This window comes from Castor canadensis, chromosome 2 (assembly GCF_047511655.1).
Source record: "Castor canadensis chromosome 2, mCasCan1.hap1v2, whole genome shotgun sequence".
NCBI classification, from domain to species: Eukaryota; Metazoa; Chordata; class Mammalia; order Rodentia; family Castoridae; genus Castor; species Castor canadensis.
This window is the reverse complement of record NC_133387.1, coordinates 126,809,961-126,831,665: the sequence shown is the minus strand read 5'-3', so window position 1 is coordinate 126,831,665 and position 21,705 is coordinate 126,809,961. Positions and strand designations below refer to the sequence as shown.

Sequence of the window (21,705 nt, the reverse complement as noted above, 5' to 3'; positions counted from 1 at the left end):
ATAACCCAAATGTCCAACTTCCCTTTGCTCCTATCTCTTCACTCAGAGACTTCACATGTTTTAAATTTATTTTGGTTGGTATTGGGGCTTGGTGCTTCGTGGGCAGGCAGGCCCCCAGCCCCAGACGTGCTCTTAGATGGGGGAAGGAAGAATAACTAAGACCTCGAACCCCTAAGGGAGCAACACGATTCTCAGGAATCGTCTCCGCACGCGGGCGGGAGCATGCGACAGCACCCAAGGCAGGCGGCGTTCTGTCGCTGTCCGTCCTGGGCGTGCGCAGGTGAGGTGACAACTGCATGCAATGTGTCTGCACGCAGTCCCGGCCTCCCAGGGGACAGACACCGGTGTGGCACTGCTGGGGCGCGCCTGGGCGGACAGGGACCGGGAGGGCACGGTCCTGAGCGTCGGCCCCACGCCAGGGCGTTCGCGGTGCGGGCGGCAGGTCTAACCTAAACCCCGCGTCTTGAGGCTTCTGCTGCAGCGCCTCCGCGCACTCCCCTCTCATGATGTCACCTATGCCAGAACCAGAACACAGCCATTCCACCCCTAATAAAGACCAGCTCCCATAGCGTGCTGCCGGGCTGCTGAAATCCTGTCTGAAGTTGACTCGCCCCGCGTTCCGTAGAATCGGTTTTTCTCGGTAATAGGGCCTTCTGCTGCTGCCGAGGCCGGAAGCAGAACTGAGGTGTCTATTGCATTTCCCCAAATAGATTTTCTGAAGCTCAAACCGGGAATACTCAAAAACGCTTTAAATAGTATTTTCCTCAGAAAAAAGGCAAAGATCAAGTGAAACTCACTTTTCTTTTTTCCTAGTTCTTAGGTTTTCCCATCCTGTTCAGCACTCCCCAGACAGGCAGTCCCGTGGACACCCCTCATGGTCCTGATTTTGAAAAGAGGAACGGACCAATCAGATGCGGAGTCGCTGTTTGGCGCTGCCATTTGAGCCTGGGCTGCCTCTGTGGTGGTTCGGGTGTCCGCGGAGGGGGTGGGGCGGAGGCATGAGGGGAGCTGCTTGGTTCTAGTAGCGCCCCAGGATGTGTGGGCCGGGGCCACAGGAAGGCTGATGGAGGAGAGCAGTAGCCGCCTTTGAAACGGGGTGACGGCGGCGACCAGCCCGGGCGGGCACCGGGACTGGGAAAAGGCTGAGCAGCCGGCTGGACCGGCGGCTGGGCCGGGCCGGACCGGGCGTGACCGGGGCGCTGGGGCCGAGAGACGGACGCAGGGGCGACGGGACGGAAGGGTCTTCTACACGTCGGAGCGGGCAAGGGTTGGGTGTGGGAAACCGCTACGTAGGAAGCGGCCGGAAGTGGTGAGCAGCTGCGACAGGCGTTGGTACTGGGAAGCGAAGGAGGCGGCAAGGGAAAGGACTGGAGGTGGCTGAGGACTGAGGGTCGGCGTAAGTGAAAAAGGGAGGAGAGTGGCTGGGCCGGAGGGCCAGGAACGGAGGGTCTGTGGACGTGGATTGAGGATCGGGGAGGGGCGTGGTCTGAGGCAGGAGGGGCGGGGCGCGAACCTGTGCGCGTTCGGAAATTGGAAGACTTGGTGGCGGACCCGAGTGAGGACCCGGAGTCTGCCCCCGGTGGTGGGCGACGTATCCGGGATGTGGGATCCGAGGCTGGTCAGACTGGCCTTGGTGCAGCAGCTGCGGGCCGTGTACGGCATCAAGGTCAAGGGCTGCCGTGAGCAATGCGATCGCCGGAGACGCGAACCTGCAGCCGCGGAGACTGGGGTAAGCTCTGTGAAAGGGGATTTAGGGTTACAAACTGCGGGGGAGGCACACCCTGCGCCGACCCGATCGTGGTACAATTAAAATGTTCACTTGTGCGTGGATCTAGCTTGTTGCTATTTGAAGAATAGCATTCTTTTGGTTATTGGGAGTTTGGATTAGATAATCGTAATTGTTGGCCAAGGGAAAGGAGGGTGTCCTGTGAATTGTAGGATGCCTGGCTTCTACCCACTAGCATTTCCTAGAGATGCTTTCCAGATGGTGGCAATCTATTTTTCTGGTGCTAAGGATGGAACCCAGGGCTTCCGGCTTCTGCCCTGTGCTACCGATACCGAACTGCATCCCCAGCTGCCAGTGTGTTGTGTTTTGAGCAAGTAATACATGGTGAGGGAGACAAACTGTACCTTCTACCGGGTTTAGAAATGGGATTCAGATGATACTTCTGCATTTATCAGTGAGGAAACAAGTCTGCAGCCTGACCGTATGACACTTAAGAGAGAACAAAACTTCCACACCCCTATTGGTGCTGGGGTTGAATCCAGGGCCTTGAGTGCTGGGCACTTAGTCACATCCCTAACCTGAGGCACAGCTTCCTTGTTTTTTTGTTTTTGGGCTTTTTTTGAATGAGCAAATTGAGAAGCCAGAGTGAAATGATTGCAAAGCGTTTGATGATGTTTTGGCTGTGGCGATAAGGGGATTGTGAGTGAGATTTTAATATGATCAAGAATTTCATTGTGAAAAGTAAAATAAATTGAATATAAGGAACCTTGTTTTAAATGTATATGCTTAATTTATTGCTACTTCCTAGTACTTGGAGACAAAAACTAACAGCTTAATTTGCCTAGTTCTTAGTTTATACTTTTCAAAAAAAAATGACTTGGCAGTGAAAACTCCGATACTCTTGACAGCTTATACGTTCTGGAGGAATTGTTTTTGTTTGCAAATTAATAGCAGTATGTTTATTTATTTTTAAAAATTACAGTGGTTATTTCTGGTTGAAAAACTGGCTTTCCAGGATTTTCAGTATAACTGGTTTTGTTAGTTCATGGAAGAATTTGTACATGGATTTTTTTTTTTCTTTCACCTCTTAACAGGAAAACCTGACACTTGCCTTAGAGTCAGACAGACCTCAGTTTACATCTGGCTTACCGTTAATTTGTGAACATGGGCTGCTGGCTTAATTTCACCAAGCTTCAGTTTCCTGCTCTAAAAGTGTTGTGGATGGTGTCTGGCCTTAGATTGTGCAGGGGATTGAAAAAAATCAGGAAAGTCTGTGGTAGGCTTAGCACAGTGCCTGCCACTTTGGACTTACTCAGCTAATGACAGTTGTTATGTTATAATCAATAGTTGTGTTGTATAAATTCACCTAGAAACACTAATAAAATATTCTAATGAAGAAATACAGGAGAGCATTGTGTTACAAGTGTATGACCTAACAGGATAGCTCTGGTGTTTGTTAGCTAATAGTTGTTCTTGAGGTTTTAAAGAAAAGTATTGGTAATTTTTTTTAAATATTCTAATACATAAAATGTAAAATGCCTGCAATTTTTTGAGATTAAATTGCAGCAGTTGAAGGACTGGGTATGATAATGCATCCCTGCAATCCTAGCTACTCTGGAGGAAGAAGTAGGAGGCTCTAGGACTGATGTTGGTATGAGACCCATTCCCCCCAAAAAACAAACTAAAAGCAAAAGATCTTGGGGCAGTGGCTCAAGTGGTAGAGCGCTTGTCTAACAAGTGTGAGGCCCTGAGTTCAGTCCCCAGTTGCACCTCTACCAGCTCCCCAAAAATTATAGTTCTTTATGAAGCCACTTACTAAAAATAAGGGGAGAAAATCCTAAATTCTAGTTATGTATGACAGTTGTAGGCTTATATTAGCATTCGAGTCTGATTTATTTTTGTATTTTGTTTGTTTGCAAAGTATCAAGAAAATTCTGATTTGTGCAAATAAAGGAGTTGCCCATACGAATATTTTTTATCCATCGTAAAACAATAACAAATATTCTTTGCATGCCTACTCTTTGTTGGATACTGATAGGAGTTTTACATGTTTAATTCATTTAATTCTTTCTACAGCTCTGTGGCTTAAGATCTATGTGAGGGACAGAGGATTTTAATGTGACCAAGGTTGCTCAGATAGTGCAAGAGCCAGCGTTGAACACTGGCAGCCTTGCCTAGAGGAGCCTCTTCTCTTAAGCTCTGCCCCTATCCTGTGCCATCTTTTCAGCTTGGAGTATTCACCAAGTGCACGAAGCCAGGGGCTTGCAAGAGGACTGGTAAAGTTCTGTTGCTGTGCTAAGTCATTAGCGTGTCTAATGGTTTCTTTTTATGAATGTAAGAGTAAATAAAAACGTTCTTAGTCATAAGTGTTTGAAGAGCATTTATGCAGAGCAGATACATCCAAGCTAATGTAACCTGTGAGATTTTTAGGTATACCCACCTAATTTCTATATGCAGGTATATAAATGCTTGAGTTTTTCAGTATAGTGCAAAGTTACAACCTTCTTAATTAATGACACCTTTCTGAGAAGTTCAAATACAGGTACAAGGGTAGTGGCACCTTATTTAAGCTTGAGTGTGCAAAAACACTCAAGTCAACCAGCGCACAGTTTAATCTTGGGATCCTCAGTGGATTAAAATTTGAATGTGCATTTTAAAAAATGATTTTCAAAGTAGTTAAATGAAATTTCTCTTAAATGTTTGTAGAATCCTTGTCTGGATCTCTTAGTACGGAGCTTGAAAAGTACTCTTCTGTAGAGAGATAACAGGTGTAAAAATAACCGCTTCTGAAGTATTTCAGGAAGTACTTAATTTAGTGACAGGAAGTACAGTTTTGCTTATCAACTCACTTAGCCTTTGTGCAAGTTTGTGTTTGTAAGGTGAAGTTAGTGTTTGTAAGGGGACCAAAGGAAAGTATAAGTAAGGTCAGGACTTATGAGTTCACTGGAGGAATCTATAGTATTTTGGAGGAATGCTAAAATCCTGGGCCAAATTCTGTTTAAGAATTTATTAAGCACTAACTATTGATTTTCCACAATCAAATTAGAGGCTAGCTGGATTTGGTGGACTGTCTGAGGGCAGTGAGGACTTTGGCTGTCCTTATGCTCCCAAATTAGCACAAGGTCTAATGAGAGCAGTTACTTCTTACCAAGTGGATTTGAAATATTTGTTTGTTTCAATTGCTTGCTTTAAATTTATTTCTGAGGTCTTTTTTCCTAATATTTTTAATTTGCCCAGTGTTTAAGAAAATTTATTTTATGCCTAGAGTTTTAGTAAATGAATTTATCATTTTAGGGTAAAATATTTGGAGTACCTTTTAATGCATTGCCTCATTCTGTGGTCCCAGAATATGGATACATCCCAAGGTAAGCAGAGTTTGAAATGAAAAGAAATATCAAACTGGTTTTAGAAGGTTAAAAATAAATGATTAGTTAATATGCACGTTTGTTTCAAATTAGCAGATTATTTCCTCTCAATATTAGGGAAGAATAATTTAAATGTGTAATTTGTACTCTTTTCCAAGATGGAATTTTAATACCCAGTAATGAGTAAATAATAGAAATCAAATTATTTTTCTGTTAACATAGAGTTTTCAGTTCTACACCAGTTCTTTTGCCATGATTCAGATTAAATAATATATTAAGTTATCAATTCAGTAATAATTTTGATATTTTTTCTTTAAGAACTATTGAATAAAAGAATAAACTAAGGTAGGAGTATTGTGGATATACATGTAATACGTGAGCTTTTCTTTGCCATTTACTATTAACAAATAACCTTTGGACTAACTGCATCAGAAATTACCAGAAAGTTTGCCTTAAGAGGATGTCTTTAAAGGCATGGAAGCAGCTGCCTTCTACCCATACTGTAACTTCCCCTCCATACAAAGTCGGGTTCATTTTGTCTATGCTAACCCAGTAATAGCTTTAAACACTTGGAATTGCAAAGTCTAAATGACTAAATCTTTGTAATTTCTTGACCTTGTTTAAAAAAATAATACAAACTATCTGTGTGCAGGGCTGACATTCAGCCACTATGCACCAGTACAGCTGTATCATTTGTTGATATACATTCTAATTTGTTGGTACCAGCTGTTGAGTATATAAGTATATAAAGCTAACATTCGTTGAGGTTATTGTTCAGAATAAAAAATTGAGCACACACCCCTTAATATGAGAAGGATTGCAAGGACTGCGCTGCACCCTGCTTTCCTGAGGAATGATGTTGGGGTGAGAAAAGCGTTTCCGTAGCTTTGGGCAAGTGTAGCAGATGATAAGTATTTAAAGCCAGGTATGTACTACCAGGTCATCTACCACGTAGACATTAGGCAGGAGAAGAGGAGCCATGAAGAAGGTAGCAGGAAACCATGAGAAGAGTAGTGAAAAGAGTATTTGTATGCAGAGGAAGGGCTGGTTGTGTTGAATGATGGGTCAAGCAGTGTAAAGAAGGTGATTGACTCAATTTAGCAAAGGCCATGCATACCCTTGAGGGAGCTATTTTGGTGGTGGCGTAGTGAGAATGGATGTCTGATAGGAAAGGACTGAGTAGGGACTGGGGCGATGAGTGGAGATAATCATCAAGGCACGTCATGCTGTGAGGGAAAGCAAAGAATGGAGCAGGCACATTGAAGTGTGTATGAGTAAAAAGATGGGCGTGGTAGGACACAAGGAGGACAACTGAAAGTAGACTTGTCACAAGGATGGAGGATGCTAAATTTTAGCTTAGGAAAGGGTGCAGTGTGTATCTTTGCAGGTGAGTGGGTGTGGTACAGTGTGTGCCTGGCACTGAAAACATGTCTCTTGCAGCTTTCTTGTTGATGCATGTACATCTTTAGAAGCACATATCCACACAGAAGGGCTGTTTAGAAAGTCAGGATCAGTTACTCGTCTAAAAGCACTGAAGGTAAGCATAGTTTTCAGCTATACTTTCTTATGTATGCCATTTTCTGATTTGGTTTTATAGAAATTGGTAGCCAGAAATTGAATTTGCAAATAACATTTCTCCTGGCAGTGCTTTAAAAGTTCATAGAATACTTGCAAATTCATGGTACTTATTCTTACAAATGAAATATGAAATATATGAAATGAAAATTTTTTCAGTTTAATTATTTTTTGCCCTCTGAAAAGCAGTAATATATATCACAACAAGAGTTAGAAGGAGCTTATGAAAGAAAACTTACTGATAACATGATAAATGTTACTGCACTTGCAGCAAACTCTTAATTTAAGCCTGCTGCATGTTCAGTATTGCCACATTTGTTTCAGAGCAAGTTGGACCAGGGTGAAGGCCGCCTGTCTTCTGCGCTTCCTTGTGACATTGCAGGGCTGCTCAAGCAGTTCTTTCGGGAATTGCCAGAACCCATTCTCCCAGCCGAGCTGCATGAAGCTCTTTTCAAAGCTCAGCAGCTGGGAACAGAGAAGAACAAAGCTACGTTACTGCTCTCCTGTCTCATGGCTGACCATACAGTTGATGTATTAAGATACTTCTTTAACTTCCTCAGGAATGTTTCTCTTAGGTAAGTGGTAATTAAAAGTCTTGATAAATGAGTTAAATTTCTCTATTACCTAAAGATTTACGATAATAAATTTTGTTGGAAATGGAAATTTTTCTAAATGGTATTTCCTTACTATAAGAAGTATACCTGAAGGCTAGGGGAATGGCTCAAGTGGTAGAGCACCTGCCTAGCAAGTACAAGGCCCTGAGTTCAAATCCAGTACCGCAAAAAATAAAAAAGTCTACCTAGTGATTTTTAGAATTAGCATTGTGAATGTCTTAACAGCTTATTAGTTTTCAAAATTCATTATCTACTGTGTGGATGCTGACCATGTGTTTTGGAATACTTGTGGTTTGCTTTTTAAATTTTCCTCTCTAATCTATTAGTGAGTCCACTTGTTTCATTATACATACTTGCCACCTTCTAATACTTCCAGTTTTCTGTGCATGACTTTGAAAATCAAATAAACATGTTTAATTTATGCAGAAAAGCAAAAGTGTAGACTCTGGTTAGCACGATTTTGTCATATATATTTAAGTATAGAAAGGCCATATGTTTTTGGTTCTTGTGTGCTTTGTTGACTTGTTTTGTGGTGCTGGGTGTCAGACTGAGGGCTTTCTGCATAGTAGACAGGCTGTACCACCCTTAGTGCTTTTTTTTTCCTTTTTTATTTTTCTTTCTTTCCCTTATGTTCAAGATGATTATGAATATGGGTAGATGAGAGGTAACTGTTTTGACTTGTATGTGGTTGATAAAGTAAGAGGTCTTCAAAATGTGCTCAGTCTGTTTTAGCCTTCTGTACTCTGACCTTTTCTTTCACGTAATAAACCTTTTTTTCACCGAAGGTCTAGTGAGAATAAGATGGATAGTAGCAATCTTGCAGTCATATTTGCACCAAATCTTCTTCAGACAAGCGAAGGACATGAGAAGATGTCTGCTAACACAGAAAAGAAGCTACGATTACAGGCAGCAGTGGTCCAGACCCTTATTGACTGTGCACTGGATATTGGTAAGCTGTAGCTATGTTGTTGAGTAATGGGATTTGTTTAAATGAGGGAGGACCCAGCTTCTTCAAGTGAACCGTGAGGACAGCAGTTAGAAAGTTGGCACATTACTATCTACACATTTGAGGGGATTAAGGACGGATAATAATTATCTTTATGTCCACTTTCATCTAGGCCGTGTACCAGATTTTATCCTGGAAAAGATGCCAGCTATGTTGGGAATGGATGGTCTCTGTGCTACTCCATCATTAGAGGGCTTTGAGGAAGCTGAATACGAGACTCCTGGTGAATACAAGAGAAGGCGGAGACAGAGTGTGGGAGGTAAGTTTCGGTCTCATTTTAGGGAGGTGCTGGGGATTGCTTTTATATAAAATGCATTTGAACATGAGCATAAGCTATGGTAGGTGCCTTTCGATGATTACAGCATAATTGGAAAAATAAGACATGATTGTGTTAAAAGTTAAAGCGACAATAGAGTCTGATAATAAGTGCTAAATCTTCACCACAAACATAAAATGTGTTCAAAGGAGAAACGTTCCCTGGGTCATAATTGTCAAGAACTCGTCCAAGATAGCTTTTTATTGATTGATTTTAATTGCAGTGCTGGGGATGAAACATAGGGCTTTGTGCATGCCATATACATACTCTACCTGTGAACTATGTCCCCACCACCCAATTGAGCCTTCTTGAAGAATGGGTAGAATGCAGGGAAACTGGGTGCAGGAGATGAGAAGGATGCTGTGGAGAAAGAATTGTGCAGGGAGGAAGTAATCCGTGTCTGTAGATAGACCAGTGCGACCTGAGTGAAGGACTCACTATCTGGATCAGGGTGGCATCATGGGAGTCTGACTCCAGGCTAAAGAATTAGAATGTTAACCTGGATGTTGGTGAACCATCCAAGGTTTGTAACTTGAGGCCTGACATGATGAAAGTATTTTAGAAAATGATCTGATTTGAGGAATTGTGACTTGGAGGTAGGGAGAATGATCCAAAATGCATAGCAATAATACAGGTGAGAGATCTTTGAACTAGTTAGCCACGTGAATTAGTTAGAAGTGCCAACTTAAGAATGGAAGAAATATTACGGAGGAAGAATCAGAAAGACCAAAAGTTACATTATGGTGAAATGGATAAGATTTCTTACTTCCTGTAGTGAAGAAGATAGACCATTCCTCTTCCTTAGGAAATGTCTCATATTTTGAGGGTCAGAACCAGTTAACTGTCTCATTCCTTTTCATCTTGGCTCATATGCATTCTTGTCTTCTTTGCCTCCTTTGTATATTCCTTTCATGACTTCTGTATTATTTTCCTAGGGCCATGGTACTATATAGTAAAGTACCACACACTGAGTGACTTAGAAATCACAGTTGCAGAGGCTTATCTAATCAGGGTGTCACTGGGCTCCTGAAATCTTAGGCAATTTCCAAACTTTAATTAATTAATTTATACCATATACCTTCTTATATGTATCAAAACTTATATTGAACAATGAGTTCTTGGTTGCAAAAGAAGATTTATTTTTTGCACCTGTCTATGAGTCTTTGTCTGAACTTAAATTTAAATTAGTATTTTGAGTGACATTTGGTGATTAGTCAAGGAAATGAACATAACAAAAGACTTTTGTGTTTCATTGTGACTGAAAATTAGGATCATTTTTGTGTAAAGTTATTACTATTAAAGTCACCATCATAGCTAAACAGAATATTTTTTAGGCCTATTATTTATTTAGAATTTCTGATCACTTAACTATTTCCTCAGTTTTTTTCTTCTCTTTGTTTTTTTGTGATTCTATGCTGTTTTTTCTTCCTTACCTCTTTGGCTTTTTGTATTTTATCTCATTTTTGACACTTCTTCACTGGTCTCATTCACTTACGTTTTACAGTTACCTCCTCTGGGCTGCTAACTTGCGAACTGACTTCTCTGGCCTTGATCTTTCCACAAATGGATTCACATCTACGGCAGTGTCTTGTAGGCACATCTAATGCCTCACAGAGCTTCCTTTTCCATTTGGTGTCTCCATTGTCTGCTCAGCCGTCAGTGGGAAGTCTAGTTGTCTCCCCATTTTCACACACTGATGGCCGATTCTTGTCATTTTCCTCTCTTAAATCCCTCTGTTCAGCTTTGCTTCTATCTCTCCTGCCTCTGTCCAGACCTTCATTTCTTATCTCAGCAAGAAATGATTCCTTCTTTTGTACTCATTCCATACATTAGACATTTTTGCATTATATTTCATTTCTATATTATGTCTTTGTTTAAGGACTATGGGAATATAAGTGGGGAATGGAATAACAGCAGATTCATTGGCCTTTTTTTCATTTAATTTATTTTCTTTATTCATTTATTCATATGTGCATACATTGTTTGGGCCATTTCTCCCCCCTACCCCCTGCCCCCTTCCTCTCCCTGCTACACCCCTATTTTTTTTCTATGTTGAAATAAAGTGTGTAAGCTGACAGAAAGCTAGAGGTTAAAAGACTACCAGTATTGGTGAAAGGCAGGTAGAAGTTGAGGTTTAATTGCTTATGTGATTGTATACACCTTGCATTTCAGATTTTGTTAATGGAGCCCTAAATAAACTTAAATCCAGCAGAACACCCTCTTTTACCCCTCAACAGGATAGAACTGGTAGGTGTTATATGTACCTATTTCAATGAACTTTGCTGTAGTAATCTAAAAAAATAGTTACAATAATTATTTTAGTTATTAAATTTAATCAAATCCTAATTTTTCCATGGAGTTATTTGTACTATTTGTATACTAATTGTGTCATTGCTGATTACATTAGATAAAATGAACCCAAAATTATAGGTGAGAATTTGTAGTCTGTGGGCATATTTTAATTTTCTTTATGATGATTTTCAGCCAGTTGCTTGAGGTTGGATCTATTGAACATGTGAAAGTAGCTCACCCTCATTTGTTTCAGAGCCAGGAATGTATTACTGTACATTGTGTCAGAACATACTCACTTGAAGACAGCATGACCACCTGCTTCAGAGTGAAGAAGTGAAGTAGTGTGAGGAGCAGCAAGTGTAGTGCTCACCAGTCAGCCTTTACTGTAATCTCTCGAGTGCTGTGGGCCTCTTCTAGTTGATCTAGTTTAGGTCACTACTGCTTCTTAAGAGTCTTTGCAACTTTGCTATTTTCATTTTAAGTAATTTCAAAGTGTTGATGTAGTTATCTAACATAATAAATAATGGACCATATCCTACATTTTTTGGTTATGCTTTATGTAATAGCTTTATAAGAAGAAATTGAATAAAGCTTTTATATTTTATCAACTCAGGGAGAAACAGCAAATTGGTTGGTCTGCTTTGCTTTGTTTTGTTTTCAGTCCAGCCATCTGTGTCACCCATGATTCTCACTCCAAATGCCAAGCGTAAGCTGCCAGTGGATTCCTCTCATGGCTTCTCAAGTAAGAAGAGGAGGTCTGTCAAGCACAACTTCAATTTTGAGCTGTTGCCGAGCACTCTCTTCAGTAGCAGTTCTACACCAGTGTCAGGTAGCAAATAGAACTTATAGGATTGGGTAATAAACATTAAAATGAATGTCTTTTCAGCAAAGTGCTTCATTAGATTAATAATGCCCTTCAGGGCCAGAACTTTATCATCTTATCAAATCTCTGAATGTTTATAAAATCCCTGCCTTAAAGTAAATACTGGTTTAATACAACTAGTGTTTTAGTGTTTATAAGTATATGTTTTATGGCCATGTGTATTGAAAGTGATGATAAGTAACTTGGTGAGAGTTTGGGCTTCTGTGGAAGGCATTGGTGCTGGGGTTTTATGTGATGGGGCATTGGAATCCTGCCTTGGTTACTGCTGTGGCCGCAGCCTGGTACTGTCACTGCGTGCTCTTCAGTTGAGACTGTCAGAAGTGACTGAGAATATTACCATTGTTACAGTTTTGGAAAGGGGCATATTTTTGAGTTTTATTCTCAAGTACTTTTTATGAATGCTTTAAAACTTTGTTTATACTGTTCTGAAAGGGTCACCAGATCTGTTTCAAGTTCAGCCTATTATCTTTAATTGACAAATAGTAATTGTACAGTGACATTTCAGTGCATGTACATGGTGTGTAGTCATTAGACCAGGGTAACTGGTTGTCATTTCCAACATTTATCATTCCTTGTTTTACGAACACTCAGAATCCTCTCTATTGAATGTAAGTTTTTGTTACTGTAATTTTAGAGTTGGCCAATTTTTTTTAGCATGCATAGAATACAGGTTGGTTCATTTATGATTAAGCAAAAATGAAACTGTAACTAAGTCCATTTCATGTGTGTCTCACATTTAATCAAAATGTGAGTGATCTCTGGTTCTTTTAGATTCTTACTTGTTTTAGGCAGTGTTAAAAGTTTCACTGAGGACACAATAGCTAAGTTGTGAGCTCTTCTTCTCCAAAGTGTCTTTTTTGGTTTCTGTTACTCAAAGGCTCAGGCTTTCCTTATTCAAGTTGACAGAATATCAACTTGAGCTTTTCCAGAAGAGAAGCCTTTCTTCATAGGTGCTCTGTGCCTTATTAAAGTGTAATCACAAGAAGTCTGGTGTTTCCATCTACAGGTCTTTGGTAGTCAGAGGTTGGAAACTTAAAGTCCTTTAATGTAAATTCATGTTTTCTTTCCAGTTTGGAAGACTTTCCAAGTGGTAAATGTGAATTTTAGGCCCTTTCTTACTAGCATTACAGCATCTTCCTACGAATGAACCTGTTGCTTCTTCCTCCAAAACATTGTGGTGGTGTTTCAACCTTAGTTTGGGCCTGTATGACCGTGAATTTTCTTTATAAAAAATGTTTAAACGTTCAATAACAGTAATATTGTTGTCATTCTAATTGACATTTTTCTTTGATTGCACATTCTCGGTCACAATTCGGTAAATTCCAACTGTAAGGTTGAAAACAGGTTGGTTTCTAAATTTGGGTTGTAACAGATACCTACTTTTCTTAATGAATGAAAGCAGCAGCACTAATCTATAGTCCTTATGGTACCTACTTACAGTGTTTTTCTTGTTTGTATGATAAATTTACTTTGTTCTGCATGCTGACTATGCCTCCTTATGGCCACTGGTACATTTTCAAGATGACTAGACTGAAGCCTAGTATAAAGCTGGTAAAGCTGTGTCTCATTGAATATATTATGTTGGCCTCCAAAATTTTCTCTAGCAAGTGCGCCCAAAAGTCAGTGTGATTTTGTTTTGTTTTGTTTTTGATAACCAAAAATATCTCACGAATATCTCAGTTTGGGGAACTTGTGAATTCTTTATCAATAACTGATGAATTACGAGAGCTCATGTTTGTTGAGTGTGTATTGGGTATGATTCCATCGTAAGTCAAATGTGTATGGAGCCTTTGTTCATAACTTGTTTTTCATAGTTTTTTTTGCTATGGTTGATTTCATGATATAAACAATATTCAGTAACTAAATTGAGCTCTGTTGTAACCATCATAGATTGTTCTCATGGAACATGGTAGTGGCAAAGTGGTTAGGCAGTGTCATGAATAATTAGTTTTTATTTGCTTGACAAAAAAAATATTGAACAAATTACCCTCCAGAGTCATTGGGACAACAGTTGGCTCGGAGGTGCATCCAGAATATTCAGACTCGAGCTTGTCAATAGTTTACTTTTTATAATTGCATTAATTAACATTTTTTACCAGATAATATATTGGATACTTAGCAATAATATTTATATTCATCAAAGAATTTATTTTCATAGTCTAATGCCATTTGGTAAATGATAAGGCAAAATCCATTCTGTTTCCACAGCTTGCTCGAAAACATTTGACAGTGTCCCTCTCTTCTTTGAATTACTGTAAGAGTTTAAAGCAAAAGCAGTAGTGCTTACTCTAACCTTTAACTGGCAACTAAAAAGTAAGAGACCAATATGGCTCTTTTAGTTGAGTCTGTTACTTGACACCTTAAAACTGGTAACTAGAAATTGTGTGATTTTTCTTTTCGCTTTGGGATGAAAATTAAGGCTTTAAATCTAATTGCTGCTATTACTATTTTACCCTTTGAAAAGAAAATAAGTATGTGTGACATATTACATGTTGTTTTTTATAGTTCACTTTGAAACAAGCCCAGAGGGGTCATCTCAGAGTTCCCTCTCTCCTGTAGCCATCAGTAGCAACCATTTGATCGGTACAGATGTGCTAAGGCGGAGTAAAAGGATTGCAGGCAAAAAAGTTTGCAGGTAATTTATCTAGGACATCTTGTTTTCATTGGCTAAACACTTGATTATATATGTATTTTTTATACCATATGATTGAAATAAGATTCTCTGCAAGATATTTTGTCATTCTACCAAGAATCATTTGAATCATAATTTAAAAAATCCTCAGTCTCTATATTCTTATTAATCAGGTTCCCTTCACAAACCAACCAGGGAAGAAATGCCTAATTTGAGTCTACTTTGCTTCCTTAAAATCTTATTTTATGTTGATGGTATAATTTCAAATTTTCCTGTTAGTTTTTAAAGTTAGTCTATTCTAATAATTCTGGTTTATGAGTGACTTAAGTAACTTTTAACATTTAATTCTTTTTCAGTTACTAGCAATATGATTTGCTTCTGTGGACGTTCTCAAATTTCATGGTGTAAGAATTTCTGATATTTATATTATAAAGTAACATTTTAAAATTCCACTCTTTAGGGTAGAATCAGGAAAAGCAGGATGCTTCTCTCCTAAAATCAGTCGTAAAGAAAAGGTTCGAAGATCCCTTCGTCTGAAATTTAGTCTGGGGAAAAGTAGCAGAGATGCAGTAAGTGTCAACACTCTGATCTATTAATGATCTGATCTAACCCGCATAGAGTTAGCATAAAGCTAAAAGACCCTCTCAACCAGCTCTGCCCTCCAGCTAGTGTGGGTCTCTGCTGTTCTTTATAGCTACGCTTTGGTCCAACATTCCCCTGAAACTGTTCTCTTCAAGGTCACCCATGAATTCAAGGTTGCCCCAACCAATGATCAAGCACTGTCAATCCTCACTGGGTGTGACCTGTTACTATTTGAAACAGCCAGTCACCCAGTCCTCTTTGGTGTACTTTCTTTCCTTGCTTTTTCACTGATAACTTTTCAAATTCTTTTTTAACAGAGTACCCAAAGCTTAACCCTTGGACTGAGGAAATAATTGGCTTCAAATTTAATCTATTTACTTAAGACTTCCAAGTTAAGTTCTCCAGCCCAGAACACGCCGTTGAACAAACCTAGCTTCCTCCCTCCTTCCCCCTCTTTTCTCTTCTTTTTCCTTTTCTTCCTTCTTTCCTTTTTGTCCCTGCCTCCTTCCTTTCTTGCCCTTTTTTCTCTCTTCTCTCCCTTCCTCTCTCCCTTTTTTTTTCTCCAAGCATGTACTATTCTACTTGTGCTCTGAGCTACACCCTTGTTCTCAGCCATTTCTTATCTCTGCTTGTTAGACTTCTCTGCTTGGATGTTTACTCAGGTGTCACTTGTCCCAAATATAGTCCCTGACATGCATTTTTCTGCTGCTGCTATCTCTTCCATCAAGCCACAGGTGTGCCTGCAGTCTGCCCAATTCAGCTCATTTTTCCAGTCACTTAGGAGAAAACCGTGGCACACTCTTGATTGATCACCTTCTCATGTCCCATATCTGTGTGTATCTAGTGTACATGAAAAGCCTGACTGACTCTTGCTCTTGAAGCATCTCCAAGCTAACCAGTTCTCGCCAGTCCACTTTTCCACTTTCATTCTGTTCTTTCTCAGCTGCATACTGCAGTGAAGCCCCTGATAACAGGTCTACCTGCTTCCACCCTTGCTGCAGTACTGTAGCCAAAGCGATCCTTTTAAAACCCTCACTAGGCCAGGCCTGTCCTGTTGAGAGCCTTCCATGACTCACTGCATTCCGAATAAAAATCAAAGTAGCCTCACTCTCCCTTGCTCACTCGCTGCATTTTCTGGCCTCATTGCCTTTTGCAGAATGTGCCTGACCTCATTTAACTACAGAGACTGTACTAGCTTTCCTTCTCCCCGAAATGTTCTCACTTAAGTCTTCATTGCTTCTGCCCTTATTTGTCTTTACTCACCAACCATCTTCTCATCACCCCATGTAAAACCACATTCCCACCCTGAACTCCATGCTTTTCCTGTTTTATTGTTCTCCTTAGCACTTTTTACTTGAGTGTTGTATTCGTGTGATATAAGTTTTTTTTTCCTTTGATCCAGATCACCTCATCTAGAATGTAAATTGTATGATGATGAGATTTTAAACGTTTTTACCCCACTATTTGTTAACAGGCCCTGCAGAGACAGCACAAAAAGATATTTTTTAATTAGCGAAAATATGGCACTGTTTTTACATCACACAATATCACCAAATGCCTATACCTTAGCAGGCAAGATTATCTGTGTTTGTTATAAAATTGTGTTCTAATTATTACTTACCTTTTTTAAAGCTGTTGATGTTGGAACCTATAAAAATGTATATTGTCTTTAGTAATTTGAATTGACTAGGTTTATTTAACAAAAACATCTTCCATTTTTCTTTTCTGTACAGAATGGATGTTCTGGTGTCAATCGATATGAAAATGTTGGTCGGCGACTTGCAAATCAACAAAATTTTAAAAATAGAATTGAATCTGTAAAAACAGGCCTACTTTTTAGCCCAGATGTTGATGAAAGATTACCAAAGAAAGGTACATTTGCATGACACTGTTAGTTTTGCCCACAAGTCTTTATTTGCTTTTTTAATGATGAGGTAGATTAAGTAACTTGGTGTTCTAGAAGCTTGAAGTTCATGTTTGAATGGTGAAAATATCTGAACTAGTAATGTGTTTTTCTATCAACAGTTGCAGGGTGCTTGTAAATGCGCATATGAAAATATTTGACATCAACACAGATGTTTAATTTTCTGGAAGTGAATGCTTATACCCTTACTTGCCATGTGTGGGTAATATTTCAAAACTAGATCAAATATAAAGTATTAAAAGCACTGAATACTTCATTTTAGGTTCAAAAAAGATGAGTAAATCTGAGGAAAACTTACTAACTCCAGAGCGAATAGATGGGACAAGTTACCGGATATCTTGGACAGGACCCAGTAATTCAAGTTTTCAAGAAATGGATGCAGGTGAAGCTTCTCTGGTAACGAGAGATCTTGGGATGGAAAACTTTTCTCTGGAGGCTGGCATTGTGGGTGAAAAGTCACCAGCTGCATCCTGTGAGCACACCCCTTGTGCTCTGCACAGCCAGCCTCACAGCACTGTGATGGGAAGCTCCCTTAGTGGGGATGAAAGTCACCTGACCACAGAGACCCTGGTGAAAATTCAGAAAGCGTTTTCTGAGTCTGGAAGTCAGCTTCATGCATTGATAAATCACAGGTCATCATCAGCAATTAATGCAGGGGAAGAAGAATTGAACGAGATATCTGATGTGGAATATAGCCCAGAGAAAGTTCTACTTGAAATAAATGATTTGGCAGTAGGAGAATCTGAGCAAAAGCAAGAAATCTGTACTGGTAAGGATGAAAATTCTTGTTCAGAAAGAGAACTCTTGCCACATCACACTCAAGAATTTGGTAGAGAAGCAATGATGAAATGGTACTCAGAAAAGGACATTCCTTCAGAAATACCAAAAGATGATGTAAGCCAGCATGAATTCCCTAGTGATGAACAAAGTAAGCAGTCCCCAAGGGATAAACCATGTACTGTGTCAGAAGAGAATGAGAATATGATCAGAGAAAATGAAGTGAAACTTGCAGCTCCCAAGGATGACAAGGTCAAGTCCTCTTCCTCACCGCAGAGTACCTGTAATATGATAAACCTCCCAAAATCCAGGCCCAGGAGAATCACTAAACAGCAGTCACTGGTGGAAACATGCCATAAAACAGTTTCTGAAAGTTTACCAATGTCAGAGCATGGAAAGGTTTCAGATCACATTCAATGGTTTAATAAGCTTTCTTTAAATGAACCAAGTAGAACAAAAGTGAAGTCACCTCTTAAGTTTCAACGTACGCCTGTACGTCAGTCTGTCAGAAGAATTAATTCCTTGTTGGAGTACAGCAGACAACCTGTAAGGCGGAAGTTGGCAGGTCTCACTGATGCTGCTTCTCCTCTGGTTAAATCTGTGAGCTGTGACAGTGCTCTTCCCTCTTGTAAGTCAAAAGAGCCCTCAGCATCCTGTGCTAAATCAGGTCCTAACCAGCAGCAGTCACCATCAAGTGGACAGTCAAACATGGGTGCAACTTCAAAATCAAGCATGGAGCTGACTTCTAAATCTTCCTCAAAAATGAAGACGTACCCAGAGTCTGTGAATGCTTCTCTTCATTCTATTAGAGTTTGTGAACAGGAGGTCAAACCTGGTGGCCAAATTAAGATTCCCTTGGATGACCTGACTAATCATGATTTAAAATCTGCTGTAAATAGCAATATGGGCTTTTCTCCTGGGATAAAAAGCAGGGTCATTAGGAAGCCACCAGAAAGAGAAAGGGCCTGGTACAAAGGTTCTCCAAAAAATCCCATTGGAAAGGCTCAACTGCTACCAACAAGTAAACCTGTAGACTTATAATTGGCAAATGTTCTTCTTGTCACTAATGTGAATGAAATGAGCGGTTGGTGATATGACTTGCAGGATGATTTCGTGTCTGTGCCGCTGGGAATGGTTGTTAAGCAGGACATTTTTCTCTGAAACATTGTAATTTCTGCACACCAGCAACTTTGAGTTTTCATACTTTTATATATGACTACTTTGTTTTTCTTAATTATGGTGGTATTTAAATGTATTTTATTGTGATCTCTTAAGACAGAGGTTATAAGAAATCATTGGCTGGATTTATTAAAAAAAATACTTTGAGCTTGCATGATTTTTACTTTGTGTATGTAGGAAAGAGTGAGCAGATGGTGCTCAACTCTAGATAGTCCTCCAAGTCAGATAAGGTTTCTATAACAAAGCTCTACTATGAAAAGGGAAAGGGTAGGTCCCAAAGAACTTAAGTCTTGAAATATTGATGTGTATTGTCTTTACCAGAATCCCTAGAAATTAATCTGCTTCAAAGGTATCCTACTGTTTAATTCCTGTGTGGGACAGAATAGTTTTGTTTATACCTCCTGGAAATGTAAGTTTGTTCACTTAACAGCAATGGTTGAAACAGAAGAATGACTGAAGTGTGATTGTCTGTTGTGATAGAGAAATAGTTGATTAATTTAAGCCATACTATGTTTTTAAAGATAATTTGCACAAATACATTTGTATCTGTTTTATCTAACGTAGAAATGAAATTAAGGAGGAATAATTAAACTTAAAAAATTTAATCACGGTGTTTTTTTCTAGGAAGATGCTTAATTTTAGAATTTGAATAGTTGTCTCTGTTTTATTTGGATAAAAACCTCTGATGGTTTTTATCTTGTGTCTAAGTGTTATTTATTTAGGATAGACATTAAAGATAACTTCTGGAAAATAACTTGCCTGAGACTAATGAAAGTTGAAGTGCCAATTGGAAGCGGAATCAAATTGTCAAGCAAATCTGTCGAAATTTGTATTTTAAAGTATTAGAAACTATAGGCTTAAAGAATATTATGATCAATAAGCATGTCCTGTGGATATGAGAGAGAAAGGAATAAGTCTACAGAGTCAACCACTGAAGATAGCTTTGCAGGTGAGAAGTTAGAATGTCAAGTTTTAGATGCCAGAGCAGAACAGAGCAGGACGGCACACATGCTTATGGTGTGCGTCATCAGACGAGTGCATAAAGTGGTGTTCCACTTCATTAAGTGATCGTACATCTGTTTTATGTTAAAGCTATTTCCTGTTTTCTCTACTCATTACCTGGGAATCAGTCCTTTCTCAGAACTATTAAATATTTGACTAAAAAAATGTGAATTTTGATAATCGTCAAGTCCAGGATATAAATGATATGCTTTATTTTTAAAATACCAAATTTTATCCAGGTACAGTGGTGTGTGCCTATAGTCCCAGCTACTTGGGAGGCTGAGGTAGGAAGATCACTTGAGCCTGGGGGTTCAAGCCAGGCTGGACGACATAGTGAGACCCCATGCTGTGGTCTGAGTATGAAATGTCCCCACAGGGTCATATGCTGAACATTTGGTCCATACCTGGTGACATTGTTTTGGGAGTTTCAGGAAACTTCAGGAGGTGAGACCTAGTTGGAGGAAGTAGGTCAGTGGAGTCATCCTTTGAAGGTTATGCCTGGACCCTTCCTTGGTGAAATAGCCTCTTCACATGACTTTGTCACCATAATGTTCTGCCTTACCAGGGGGCCCAGAATCAACAGCAAAAGACTGTGGTCTGAAATCTCTGAAACTGACTCTAAACATCTCTGATATTAATCAGTTGGAATAAAGTTTTCACATGATGCTGGGTGCAGTGGGTATGTCTGGCATGTCTCAATTTTTCATTCAGCACAAAAACAGTGTAGCAGTTGATTTTCCACACACAAAATGAAGACAACAGTGAACAATGCTGAAGTAAAATTCAGAACTGCAAAGTAGGAAGTATCTCGTGATTTAGTGTGCTAGATACAAGAGTGGCCAAGGAAGAAAAAACCACGAAGGACGCTTGGCTTTAAAAACAAAAGACCCTGTGTCGCATGGATGAGTTCTGCCAGCTGCTATTCATTGCATAAAGATGCTGTACTGTAGATGATAGTGGGTTTGTTATGTGGAGCTATGGTGAGGAGGTTGGACTCACCTCATCCAGCAATTTAATTATTGTTTCCTAGGTACTTACTCATCCCTAATTTTTTGTTGATTTCTCCACACTCACACACACACACTCCCACCCCCAGCCCCCTGCTGGATGTAGCAACCCTATTCAAATTTCTTTCCAGAGTTGGAATCCCATGACACTCGTTCCCAGACTGCCAAAAAATATCCGGGTCTACTTGGACTGTTTCTGCAATGTGCCGGGAGTGTGGCTTCTCTTGATAATGTGGAGGTTTAAGAATCACTCTGGCACCCTGGTAGGCTTAGGGAGCCATCTGCTCTCCCCTGGATGGGATGGGATCTTCCTGGGCTGAACTGGAGAGTGCTTCCATGTTCCTCAGGCCTGCTTGGCATTCTGGGGCTGGCACTACACACCAAATGTGACACTGCTTTTTCTCCTTGGTCCTCGCACCCGTGGAAGAGGTTGCTGTCTCTAGACAATCAAATCTGTCTATAGAACTGCAAACTATTGCCATTCTGGGTCAGACAAAAATGGAAGATATCCATTTCCTTCCGTTTCTGTGACATTGATGAGGGGTCCCAGGCCTGGAGGTTCTAAGCCCGATCATTTTTTTTTTAATTCATATGCACATACAATGTTTGGGTCATTCCCGCCCCCTCCCTTTCCTCCCGCCCCCTCCCCCTCCCCCCACCCCCTGGCTACCAGGCAGAAACTATTTTGACCTTATCTCTAATTTTGTTGGAGAGTATAAGCAATACTAGGAAGGACCAAGGGTTTTTGCTAGTTGAGATAAGGATAGCTATGCAGGGAGTTTACTCACATTGCTTTCCTATACATATATGTTACATTCTAAATTA

General features: G+C 39.9%; 1 protein-coding gene and 1 pseudogene across 2 annotated transcripts; one reads left to right on the top strand and one right to left on the bottom strand.

Moving 5' to 3' along the window:
• Positions 1–936: 936 nt before the first annotated feature.
• Positions 937–20,537, top strand: Arhgap11a (Rho GTPase activating protein 11A). Of its 2 annotated transcripts, XM_020186709.2 has the most exons (12): positions 937–1,729; positions 5,021–5,091; positions 6,532–6,628; positions 6,991–7,241; positions 8,066–8,229; positions 8,399–8,545; positions 10,775–10,849; positions 11,556–11,723; positions 14,283–14,412; positions 14,870–14,978; positions 16,725–16,863; positions 17,178–20,537. In XM_020186709.2, the coding sequence occupies exons 1-12, from the start codon at positions 1,601–1,603 to the stop codon at positions 18,731–18,733; spliced, it is 3,036 nt and encodes a 1,011-aa protein (XP_020042298.2). In that variant the 5' UTR covers positions 937–1,600; the 3' UTR covers positions 18,734–20,537. The 2 variants fall into 2 exon arrangements, with proteins under 2 accessions (XP_020042298.2, XP_073921699.1); XM_074065598.1 differs by lacking the exon at positions 5,021–5,091 and having other exon boundaries at positions 1,598–1,729.
• LOC141421169 (small nucleolar RNA SNORA40) lies at positions 9,674–9,794 on the bottom strand (annotated as a pseudogene).
• Positions 20,538–21,705: the final 1,168 nt, after the last annotated feature.

Coding starts and splice junctions, on each gene's coding strand:
- Arhgap11a (XM_020186709.2), top strand. CDS start 1,601: ATGTGGGATCCGAGGCTGGTCAGACTGGCCTTGGTGCAGCAGCTGCGG. Junction 6,629..6,990: donor CTCGTCTAAAAGCACTGAAG/GTAAGCATAGTT, acceptor CATTTGTTTCAG/AGCAAGTTGGACCAGGGTGA. Junction 16,864..17,177: donor TGAAAGATTACCAAAGAAAG/GTACATTTGCAT, acceptor ACTTCATTTTAG/GTTCAAAAAAGATGAGTAAA.